General features: G+C 43.4%; 3 protein-coding genes across 10 annotated transcripts in view; 1 reads left to right on the plus strand and 2 right to left on the minus strand.

The window, feature by feature from the left end:
- The window catches only part of LOC134224638 (uncharacterized), a 196,217-nt gene that overhangs the window by 89,311 nt on the left and 94,171 nt on the right, over positions 1–12,735 (plus strand). The gene's annotated exons all lie outside the window — the stretch shown is intronic.
- On the minus strand, positions 7,470–8,030 carry LOC134222497 (uncharacterized). Its single transcript, XM_062701645.1, has one exon. The coding sequence runs from the start codon at positions 8,028–8,030 to the stop codon at positions 7,470–7,472; it is 561 nt and encodes a 186-aa protein (XP_062557629.1).
- On the minus strand, positions 8,030–8,683 carry LOC134222498 (uncharacterized). Its single transcript, XM_062701646.1, has one exon. It carries the CDS (start codon positions 8,681–8,683, stop codon positions 8,030–8,032), a length of 654 nt encoding a protein of 217 aa, XP_062557630.1.

Below are 12,735 nucleotides of genomic sequence, written 5' to 3' on the forward strand. Positions count from 1 at the left end.
TCTTTATGCTATGCCAACCAACGTTCTTCCCATTTAGCCCATCATCTATCATCGGCTATTTACTGTGTAGGTCTATCGGCGTTATTTCGTAGGAAAATTAGGTCATCCTACCAGTTAGTCAGTGGAAGAAGACTTATACCACCACGGCAACGACGATGCCGCGTGGCGTTGTTTTCCACCCTTCTTTTGCCCTGCCAAGATTCCCTGCGCCTCGACAATAAAATTTGCTTCTAGCCTGTCTGTCTGTCGGCAAGGGAGAAAATTCGCGTGGGTCGGCATGTGGGATGGGTACAAGATTTTCTTTGTCACATATATTTATCCAAAATCCAAGCTGAACGCCTCATTAGTTGGGGATGGATTTGGGACCACCAGACCAGACTTGTGCGAATGTTCTTAGCCTAGGTGAAGGTTGAGATTCGTTCTTTTTCTGATAGTTGAACAGATTTCGGCGCAGAGATGATTTGCCGTACACGCTAAAGATCAAAAATATACGACTGTGGTTCTGGTAACGAAGGGCTAACCAAATTTGCACAGAACGAAAGCGGCAAAAGTTTGGACATTTATCATCATGTAGGGTATCTGTTCCATTATTAATAACATGCTCCTATATCAATAACATTCGCAAAACAGGCTATTTAGGATCAATTTTTGTTGTTATCCGGCGTGCTCACTGCTGAGAAAAAATACAAAAATGAGAAACAAAACAATTTGCGCACCAATTCTTTGTTTTCGAATGGTATTGATTTGGGTACATGGTATGAATTCAAGGAGCCGTTCCCCTATATACCTAAAACACTCTTATCTCATGTAATGCCAATAAGAAGAAGAAGACTCTCATCTCACAATTCTGTGTGAAATTTTGGCAAGTTATGGAAATCTAACAAACTTGCACATGTCAAAATTTATACAGTTATTGGAAAGATATAATACAAAATTGTGTTAGAATGTAGTACATAGCGAAAGTTCTACACAGTTGACATAAATGATGTTTGAACGTTATTCATACATTGTATGGTTAAAGTGAAGCGTGTTCCAAATTTAACGGAGGGGAGATAACTTGAACAAAAAGACATCTGGTTTGTGTGTTTTGGAACAGTGCGGCGCCACATGGGGTAACGAAAACAAAACAACTGATGACGTCTGATGCGACATGTAAGAAACTAATAATAAATCTGGGAATGGCTAACTGGCGTAATGTGGGTTATTTCTATGCATGACACGTTCTGCAACCGTTCAAATGTTTCATATTTTAAAACGTATCAAAAGCAACATTGTCAAAGAATGGATTGTGACCTTCTACAATTAATTTTATTGATAGAATAAAGAAGGCGGTCATAATTCTTTGTTGGAAGTTTTACGGCCTTGTCGAATTAAATTGTCCATCTAATGCATTATATTATAGCAGAGAAGGTATGTGACACTCGCGGAATGAACTGACAAAGTATGACATCAGATCGAATATGAGTTTGATGATATTTTGCTCAACTTATGCATACCTATATCGGTAGCAGTGTGATGTCATCTCCTGCTGGTATATGAATGGGGCTAGGTTTTCTGTACTAACATGTACCATAGGTATGCGTGAAAGCACAAGGCTGTTCACTTTACATGACGAAGAATAAGACGATGCTGACATCATGTCGGTTTTCCGTGTAAAGAGCATGGTTTCACCCGACCAACTGACCTTCGCAATATGGATATTGTAAAGTTTTGAAATGACATCATGACTGAAACAATAAACATTCGATTTCTTTTGTCCAATAACAACTAGGCAATCGAAGGAAATCAGTGGAGATCTTAAGGTGCCGCCAATGACAATAGATCGTAAAAATCCTAAACAATGCAGTATGGGATGTTTCTTGGTCTATATTTCCAAACTTTGTAGCAAACCGCAGTCAATACGAAACCAATCACGAATTTGTGTATTAGTATTTCCTCCAAATATGTGTATCCAACTCATCATCATTCTAATGCCTCTCGATACGTCACTACAGTACTTTCACACTCATTATCTGAGCGGCGAGTTCATTGCGTCAAGGAGGCCAGCAGGCCAGCAATTATAACAATAATAAGGACGTCAAGGGTACACCGAAGCGCACTGAGCCATGACCAAGGAGATTCAAGGAATGGAGCAGCCAGGCTTGGGAATTGTCGCGTTTGTCAGTGACACCTGACAAGATACATAAAAACATGGTCAGTCAAAAAAAACTTGTCAACTTCCAGTTTTCCGTCGCACGACTGGATCCCCACGACCAGATGACAACTTTTTCCAACCGCGACAATTTGCTTTTGTTGTATGTCTTGTTAGAGCACACATCTGCGACAAAAGTGTGACAACGCATACACTTTCGGCTCTGTGCACGACACAACATTGGTCCCGAAAGTAAGTTATGTCGCATCTTCTGGTTGTCCATCTGCGTGGAGGAGCAATAGCAGCGGACAAATTTGAAATATACTGAAAAGAGCACTTTATAATTAATTATTTCTTTGTTCTCTTGACAGATTTTCTATTTAGAAATAAGACATTTTATTCAATTTTTGCGTTGTTACGTACATAATAATACATAAACAAAAAAAAACAAGTGTCTCTTGCACAGAGAAAGATCCCCCAGTGTAGAATAACTGAACCATTTAACGCAACGCAAGTTTGCTCGCTTTTCACGCGGTTTATGGAGTTTTCGTACTTTTCAAGCGGGTTTTGCATTGATGCTGTTTTTTTAACCGATTTTGTTCACGTGGATTTGAAAAAAAATCGGAGCATACGAAACAGCGATTTTTGATAAAGTCATTTTTACGCGGTTTTTGTAATCTACCCGGTTTTGACTTACGCAGTACAATCAATCGTCCGCGTAAATATCAACTTCAGTGGATTTTAACCGGTACACCGTTTGTAGCAATTGCCTGATAGACGGTTATTCGACTGCAATATTTTATGTATAAGAGAAATACGGAATTTTATTTAAGCGTATATCCTACATTAGGGGCAATTAAGGAACATTCGATACATTTTTGATTGATTGGAATTCTTCTTCTTCTTATTGGCATTACATCCCCACACTGGGACAGAGCCGCCTCGTAGCTTATTGTTCATTAAGCACTTCCACAGTTATTAACTACGAGGTTTCTAAGCCAGGCTACCATTTTTGCATTCGTATGTCATGAGGCTAGCACGATGATACTTTTATGCCCAGGGAAGTCGAGACAATATCCAATCCGAAAATTGCCTAGACCGGTACCGGGAATCGAGCCCAGCCACCCTCAGCATGGTCTTGCTTTGTAGCTGCGCGTTTTACCGCACGGCTAATGAGGGCCCCAATTGATTGGAATTACTGCACGTTAACTTGGGCGGAGTATTAAATTTTAATCGCTAGCCACGGGCTGTTGTGGGGCTGTACACTTATAACGGTGCATTTTTTCTTACACATTATTTTTTATTTATATGGAGAGTAAGAAAATGATAGTACTCCTTCCATAAGTTCTTACGTAATAAGTGTACGGTCATGAAACGCTCATGCGGGCTTGTTCAGCGTGCGGGCTCATGCGGGCTTGTACAGCGTGATATGTTTTTTGGTTTATGATGTTCAAACTGTTGTATTTTGAACATGTGTGCTCGAGTGTTAATGACCCGCTTAAAAGATTTCCGGATATAGATAATTTCAAACCATTCGTGATTTTCAAACATACATTTTAGATATGTAATTAAATGACGCATTTTGGTTAAACAGGAGGAGCTGGACTAAAATCTCCAAAATTCGACACATTATTATGATGCCGTACATATTAGCCGTTTTTATAATGAGCTCGACTTCAACTGCAGTAAAACTATATCTATATCATAACTATATCAGCTTGAATTGGAGACAGTGGACTGCCCATGGCTGTACCGAATGTCTGAATGTAGAATTTGTTCCGGAAACAGAAATAGGATGTGTCCAAACAGAATTCTACCATTTCCAACAGTAAGTCCAAGCATATGTTCGTGGCTTGTTGGATATCATCCCAGTTTGTGATTATATCACGGATGACGAGGTCCTTGGGTATGTTCGTGAAGAGGGAGACCACGTCAAAAGATACCAGCACGTATCCTTGTGAAAGTGTAACTCTGTTGATATAATTTACAAAATCGAAGCTGTCGGTTATGTTGAACTGTCCCTTGAAGATTGTTTGAGTATTGATGCTATGTACTTCGATAGATGGTATGTGGGTGAGGTCATGTTAGGAACGACTGGTCGTAAAGGTAGGTCCGGCTTGTGTGCCTTAGGTTGGCCGTATATCCTTGGGCAGATGGATGTGGTTGTTTTCAACTTCCTATAGGTTGGCGCATCAATTAGATGGAGGTCTAAAAGACGCTTGATGATGTTGTTGTTGTGAGTTTGGAATTTTGATGTCGGGTCTCTAGGGACAACTTTGTACGTGTCGTCGTTTAGTAGTGTAAGCATTTTGGTATCATATTGCTCGCGATACATTATAACCATCCGTTTGCCTTTATCTGATTCTAAAGCTATGACGTTGTCATGTTCAGCGAGAAACCTGCGCGTGATTTTTACGGCCTGTTCACAGAACTTTTGTACTGGGGCTTGGTAACTATCTGACTTGTTTCGAGCTAGGTGGTTTTGGATGTGTGTTACGACTTGGCATCTGTTGCGATCTTGAACTGATTTGTCGGGAGATTGGTTCAGAATGGATTCTATGTCAGCAATAAAATGATAGAATGCATTTGGACATCGTTCATTAGTCGGAAGGGCGAATTTTGGACCTAAGCTTAACAGTGTCTGCATTTCGATCGGTACACTGAGATTGGTTGCGTTTGTCACTGCTTTTTCATTCAGTGACGGAGTTGCATCGTAGTAGGCTGACGTTTGTGCGATCAGACGATTCAGTTTGGCACCTATTGTGCGTTGTTGTGTGTGCATCCTGTTGTCATATGATCGCTGTTGTGTTGATAGAAACTCATGAAGAATTTCATCACCCACATTTGATTCTAGGATCACTCTTACATGGTCCCTTTCGTGTGTGAGCTTGCTGATGACGTAGAAAGTATGTTTGATTTCTACGTTGAGGAGAGCTTTCTTAAACCTTTCTACGATGCGTTGGAGCTTTGGGATGAACGGGCTATTATCTTCGAGCAGTGGGTGGATGCATTTTAACGAGTTTATGATATGAGGTGGAAAAACGCCTCTACTCCGACATTGTATCAGGAAAGCTTTGCGTGATAACATATTGCAAAGTTTCCGGTTGATTATCGCAAAATGTTTTAAATTTTGCGTTGTACTGTGACCGTAACTGTTATTAATTCTCACAAAAAAGCCATCTTGTATATCAGCCATGATTTGGTATGGCCTACAAATCGATTCCGTTCATCCCCCAGCTGACCACCAACATCGCACACTGCCTTAAAATTGACTATCCACAGGTAAAATTAGCATATCGAATCATAAAAACAACTAAAAACATCTTAAAACAGGTAAAAGATCCAGTCCCCATAACACATCAATCAAATGTTATTTACAAAATCCCATGCAAAATTGTGATAACACATACATTGGTATGACTAGAAACCAATTAAAAACACGACTAAGTGGACATCAAACACACATAAATAAACACCAAAAGCTCGTAGAAGTAAACACCACACAGACAAATAATGAGATAGCTAGACTAAGAGAAACAACAGCACTGATGAAACACATTATTGATCAAGACCATGAATTTGACTTAACTAAAACAAGCATACTAGACCATTCTCGCAGAGCCTCAGCTCTCCCCATCTTAGAGATGTGCCACATCTCAAATCACACCAATACTGTCAATTACCGTACAGATGTTGATAATCTCAACACAACATACGCTGGCATACTACACACTATCAAAAACTATAAGAGTAGAAAGCACAGACGAACAGATGAGATTAGCAACACACAGAGTTTGAATCCGGGATAAAACTAATGAACATAAATTCACCATTTTCAAAACAGTCGTTGTTATGTCGAGCACTGTGACCGTTGATAAAATATCAAATTGTAGAACAAAACCACCGCAAAAGTAAGAATTACCTCATAAAACAATGTATATTAACTAAATACTAATATTTGACACATTTAGAAGCCAATACTATGACCATACGACACCCAGAACGACATGTAAATTAGGACAAAACGACTGACCAAGTAAGATTAGATTTAGTAACTGAAACTGTGCAACATTGTAACAAAACATTCTCTCAAAAAATATAGTTTTTCCCTTGAAAAAGGCCACATCCAATGGCCGAAACGTCGGGCAGAGTAAAACGATAATCGTTTAATGGTTTTAAAGACTGAGATAGCCAAAATTTCTACATAACCATGACAACTATTCTAATCCGTCTGGTTGTGCAAAACCTTAGTCGTGATGGAAAGCGTCACACGACAAATATATCGTAACAAAATAAATATGTGACAAGATTCAAAATGTCTTGTTTGAGCGAGAGACCAGTAGTACGCTGTATCGAGCTACGTTGGTTAGGTTGTGTTGTCCAGTTTGATGTGACTGTTTTCTCTTTGGTTTTGTCGCATGGTTTTTCTGTATGAAGGTGACAAATCCCAGGCCTGGAGCAGACTAAACAAACCCAGCATATAACCCTTGATGGTGGGTGAGCCTCACGTATTACGTACGTTGCACCAACATGATTTTGATTAGGTGGTAATAACGAAGATTTGATTTTAAGATTTTTTTGACAAGAAATAGAACTAATTTAGTAAGGTGTTCAGAAATGCTTCACATTTCAGGGTGGGCGAGGATGTTCGGGAGTTGCCTCACCCATTCCTACGTACATCACTGGTAGTGTAGATATTCTCTTACAGATTTTATCAAGGGTCTCTCACATTTTAACGGAGCAACCTTCGATTTAGAAGAAAGAAGTCGAACCTTCACCCTTCCGTCTGCATCAGTGCTCCGAACATACAGACAAGCACCGTAAGCCTTCTCCGAGGCATCAGAGAAACAATGTAGTTCAACTGCAACCGCTTCCGGAATGATAACGCATCTTTCGACCTTGGCTTGATTGAGAAGATGTAGTTTTTCGTGGAACCTTCTCCAGGCCTCACCCACCGTTGGAGGTAGTGGTTGATCCCATCCTAAAGATTGTTGATTTCCATCGCGTATTGTCCACAAAAGCAGCATAAAAATCTCCGCCGTAGTAATAACCGCTCCCAGAAGTCCTAGGGGATCGAATAAAGTTGCAATTACGGATAACACGCTGCGTTTCGTAAGAACCTTATCGCTATCCAGCGAAAGAATGGTGAACTGGAACCTTAGAATGTCCGAAGATGGAAGATACCCATTTGCGAAGTTGAAAACCTCCTCTTGAAAGCATCGCATTCAGTTGAATCTGCATCTGCGTTGCTGTTTCAACATCGTTCGCGCCCGTAATGACGTCATCCATGTAGGTGTCTTCCATGGTTGCACGGGCTGCAAGAGGGAAACGTCCTTCCTCATCCACAGCGAGTTGTTGCAGCGTCCTGGTGGCCAAAAAACGGCGCGGGCTTTGTGCCGTACGTAACCGTATTCAGCTCATACGTACGTACATTTTCCGATGGCGAATTTCTCCAGAGGATGCACTGTAGATGGCGGTCTTCGGATCGAACAACGACTTGGCGAAACATTTTCTCCACATCCGATACTAACATGATCTGCTTGGTCCGACACCGAAGAATTATGGACCGGAGATCTTCCTGTACTATTGGCCCCACCAGTAGTACATCGTTAAGCGAAACTCCTGTAGACGTTTTACAGGAGGCATCGAAAACAACCCGAACCTTGGTTGTGGTTGAAGCTTCTTTCACCACAGGGTGATGCGGCAAATAGCACCTTTGAATCGAACCTTGGGAATCTTCTTCCAGCATCTTCATATGTCCGAGATTGAGATACTCTTCCATAAAGGCGACGTACTGTTCTCGAAGTGATGAGTTCTTTGCCAACCTTCTCTCGGTTCCTTGCAGACGTCGAAATGCTATGTCTTTCGATTCACCCAACCTTGACACAGCGCCTTCCATCACCGGTAAAGCAACGGTATATCGACCATTCGTATTCCGCTGCACCTTACTGGACATCGCTTCTCCTCAGGCGAATGACCCTTGCCTGACTCTACCTCTTCACAGAACCAAAACCGGGCGATTAAAGTATCCAAGCCATCCAACGCGGACACGTTGCATCTAATGTGAAGAGAGCTAGTTGAAACCGAAATGCCACCGCTGATAACCCAGCCGAACACGGACTCGTTGAGGGTTGGAAGTTGTTCCCCCAGAGAAATCCTTTTTCCTGTTTCGAAAAAGTCGAAGAAGTACTCGATACCAAGTACGATATCCACTCCATTAGACTCGAAAAATGTAGGATCCGCCAACTGAATTCCGCTCGGCAGTGTCCAAGCAGCCGTATTGATAGTGGTTGTTGGAAGATTTACCGTGACCCTTGGAAGAACCAGCAATGCTAGTTCACAGGAATAGTCTGAAACTCGTGAATGAAGTACAGCTTGAATCCTTTGCCGAACCTTGGTCGCCGCCTGACCAATAACTGCCACCGAAATATCCACTCGATCTCGATGAACTTGTAACCGCTGACTTAATCGCTCTGTAATGAAATTACTTTCGGATCCGGAGTCCAGCAGCGCACGAGCAGGAAACCGATTGCCGATGTCATCCTCAATCATCACAACTGCTGTTGCCAAAAGAACCCGTGTTGGATGTTGGTGAGCTGTAGCGGACACTACAGCTTCCGTGGCTGCCACGTTAGCCACTTGGGTGTTGGATGAATCCCTTTGATTTTTGAGTACAGATGGCTGGTTGCCCCAAGCAACTGCTGCCACCTTGGATTCTTTCTCTTTCCCCTGCTTAAAACATACTAGGGTATGGTGTCAACCCTTGCAGTTCATACAGGAGAATTTTGATTGGCATTCCTTGGCATGGTGCCCCGTCCTGTAGCAGTTCCGACAAAGTCCATGAGATTTCAGTAGACTGTCCCTGTCCGATACCGTCATTCGATGAAACTCGTTGCACTGATACAGAAAATGATCTGACGAACAGACAACGCAGCGTCCCCTAGACGCCTGGGTAGAGCTATAGCTGGCCTTCACCGTTGATTGCTTGACCTTCGAGTACTGCTGAATTTGACCGGCACCCCTAGTGTCGGTAGATTTTGCCGGAAGCTTTTAAGGAAGTAATTGGCTTTTGTGATTGGAAGTGGATCAATAAGAGCCTTGGGTTCACCTTGAAGACAGCTCTTCAAGTAATGAAGTTTTTCCACTCCCGGTAGATCCACCTTCCAGTGGATGAGCGACGTGAATAGGTCGCGAAAACTCTCGTCACTCGTCGATGTCCCCGTTGAACGTCTGCAGCTGGATCTGCGGCAAACGTACGTGATCGACAATTGCTGAAGCCCCATCTCCACCTCGATTCGGCTGTTCCAGAACCTGGGGTTTCTGGAACGATTTGATCTTGTCCATTAGGAAGGATTTGATCTCATAATATCGATCGCTGAATTCCGCACGTTCTTCCTCAAACGACGTCTTTTCCTCGTTGTATTCCTCATGAGCGAAGATCTCCACCATAGTAGCACTGTAGCTCTCCCACAGCTCGTCGAGTTTTGCAATACGTACTTCCACCTCGGTAGCAGTATTAACATCAGAAAATGCCTCAGTAAACTGCTGAATGTCGTTGAAGGACAGTTGAGCTGCCTTCAACCTCGCTGTCAATGCCCTCATCGACGGTGCCTTGAAAGTTGATGCTCCAGCGGGTGGTGCCATGTTGCCGTCGTCACAATGGTGATGTTTAGGAAGAGAGAGGTACGGTGTAGTATACTGCGAGAGGCCTAGCTTCGCCAGGCATATACTATTTTAATTTACCCGGAGAAACGAGTAATGATACTCCAGATCCGAGTTCTACAACCGCAACAAGGTGACGTCACACTGTCGACTCCAAAAAATGACAACTCAGGTATGACGAGGGAAGTTGAAGAGAGAAATGTTGTGTAGTAGGCAGAGTGCAGGCCTAGCTTCGCAAGGCATATACTGCATTAATTTACCCGACAAAACAGGAAGTGAGGCTCCAAGTTCAATCAATCAATCAGTCATACAAACAGCCTTGCGTTCAGTTCCACATAAAAAATCACATCAAATCGTCATAACTCGAACAGAACCAGATATGGATGAAGAGGAGAAAATTTGGTGTAGTATCCAAAAAAGATGGTTTCGGCCAAGCATATACTGCGGCAACTCACCACAGGAAACAGTTACAGCACCGATCAACCCACCAAATGTCCACAGAAAACACCCCGAATACAACCGAACCCAACTTTTAGAGCGATTCCAAGCAACAGCATCAAAATTTAAGAAAATTTTTAATTCATAATTTTCTGTTGAGTTGAAACTTTGCACAGTTTTTCAATTTCATCTAAATCGTCATTTTTCGATATCAAATCTTCATATTGAGTCACGACTAACATTTCAAAAGGGTGTATGTGAAAATGGTTCAACCATATTTAAAAAGCTGCACAGCAAAAACGGAATGTTCGATTGTTATGATTTTTTCAGCAAAGTTAGACAACTAAATGGTGATTCTTAAGAAAATGCGCACAGTAAAAAAAAAATTTTTTTGCCTTTAAAAATATCATTTTTGTCACAAAAACTCAAATATCTCAAAACCCTATCTTTTTTCGAACGTAATTTTTTTAGGGAAAACGGTCCATTATATTAGCTATCTACCATAAAAATTTGGTGATTTCATTCATTCATTTATTTAGTCTACATCTATACAGATAACACTGAATCAACAATTTGACGCCACAATACACGGTTCGAGGCCGCATCTCTCCATCCTCGAATACGCCCCACGCTCGCCAAGTCGTTCTGCACCTGGTCTGCCCATCTCGCTCGCTGCGCTCCACGTCGTCTCGTACCTGCCGGATCGGAAGCGAACACCATCTTTGCAGGGTTGCTGTCCGGCATTCTTGCAACATGCCCTGCCCATCGTACCCTTCCGGCTTTAGCTACCTTCTGGATACTGGGTTCGCCGTAGAGCTGGGCGAGCTCATGGTTCATCCTTCGCCGCCACACACCGTCTTCTTGTACACCGCCAAAGATGGTCCTAAGCACCCGTCTCTCGAATACCTGAGTGCTTGCAAGTCCTCCTCGAGCATTGTCCATGTTTCATGTCCGTAGAGGACTACCGGTCTTATTAACGTCTTGTACATGACACATTTGGTGCGGTGGCGAATCTTTTTCGACCGCAGTTTCTTCTGGAGCCCGTAGTAGGCCCGACTTCCACAGATGATGCGCCTTCGTATTTCACGACTAACGTTGTTATCAGCCGTTAGCAAGGATCCGAGGTAGACGAATTCCTCGACCACCTCGAAGGTATCCCCGTCTATCGTAACACTGCTTCCCAGGCGGACCCTGTCGCGCTCGGTTCCACCCACAAGCATGTACTTTGTCTTTGACGCATTCACTACCAGTCCAACTTTTGTTGCTTCACGTTTCAGGCGGGTGTACAGTTCTGCCACCTTTGCAAATGTTCGGCCGACAATGTCCATGTCATCCGCGAAGCAAATAAATTGACTGGATCTGTTGAAAATCGTTCCCCGGCTGTTACACCCGGCTCTCCGCATGACACCTTCTAGCGCAATGTTGAACAACAGGCACGAAAGTCCATCACCTTGTCTTAGTCCCCGGCGCGATTCGAACGAACTGGAGTGTTCGCCCGAGATCTTCACACAGTTTTGCACACCATCCACCGTTGCTTTGATCAGTCTGGTAAGCTTTCCAGGAAGCTGTTCTCGTCCATAATTTTCCATAGCTCTACGCGGTCTATACTGTCGTATGCCGCCTTAAAATCAACGAACAGATGGTGCGTTGGGACCTGGTATTCACGGCATTTTGAAGGATTTGCCGTACAGTAAAGATCTGGTCCGTTGTCGAGCGGCCGTCAACGAAGCCGGCTTGATAACTTCCCACGAACTCGTTCACTAATGGTGACAGACGACGGAAGATGATCTGGGATATCACTTTGTAGGCGGCATTAAGGATGGTGATCGCTCGAAAGTTCTCACACTCCAGTTTGTCGCCTTTCTTGTAGATGGGGCATATAACCCCTTCCTTCCACTCCTCCGGTAGCTGTTCGTTTTCCCAGATTCTGACTATCAGTTTGTGCAGGCAAGTGGCCAGCTTTTCCGGGCCCATCTTGATGAGCTCAGCCGATACCATCCTTACCAGCTGCTTTATTGGTCTTTAGCTGTTGAATGGCATCCTTAACTTCCCTCAAGGTGGGGGCTGGTTGGCTTCCATCGTCCGCTGAACTGACGTAGTCATCTCCTCCGCTGCCTTGACTTTCATTGCCTGTACTCTCAGCGCCATTCAGATGTTCCTCGTAGTGCTGCTTCCACCTTTCGATCACCACACGTTCGTCCGTCAAGATGCTCCCATCCTTATCCCGGCACATTTCGGCTCGCGGCACGAAGCCTTTGCGGGATGCGTTGAGCTTCTGATAGAACTTGCGTGTATCTTGAGAACGGCACAGCTGTTCCATCTCCTCGCACTCCGCTTCTTCCAGGCGGCGTTTCTTCTCCTGAAAAAGGCGGGTCTGCTGTCTCCGCTTCCGTCTATAACGTTCCACGTTCTGCCGGGTACCTTGCTGCAGCGCGACCGCCCGCGCTGCGTCCTTCTCCTCCAGAATCTGTCTGCACTCTTCGTCGAACCAATCGTTCCTTCGA

The sequence above is a fragment of the Armigeres subalbatus genome, chromosome 3 (genome assembly GCF_024139115.2).
Source record: "Armigeres subalbatus isolate Guangzhou_Male chromosome 3, GZ_Asu_2, whole genome shotgun sequence".
Taxonomy (NCBI): domain Eukaryota; kingdom Metazoa; phylum Arthropoda; class Insecta; order Diptera; family Culicidae; genus Armigeres; species Armigeres subalbatus.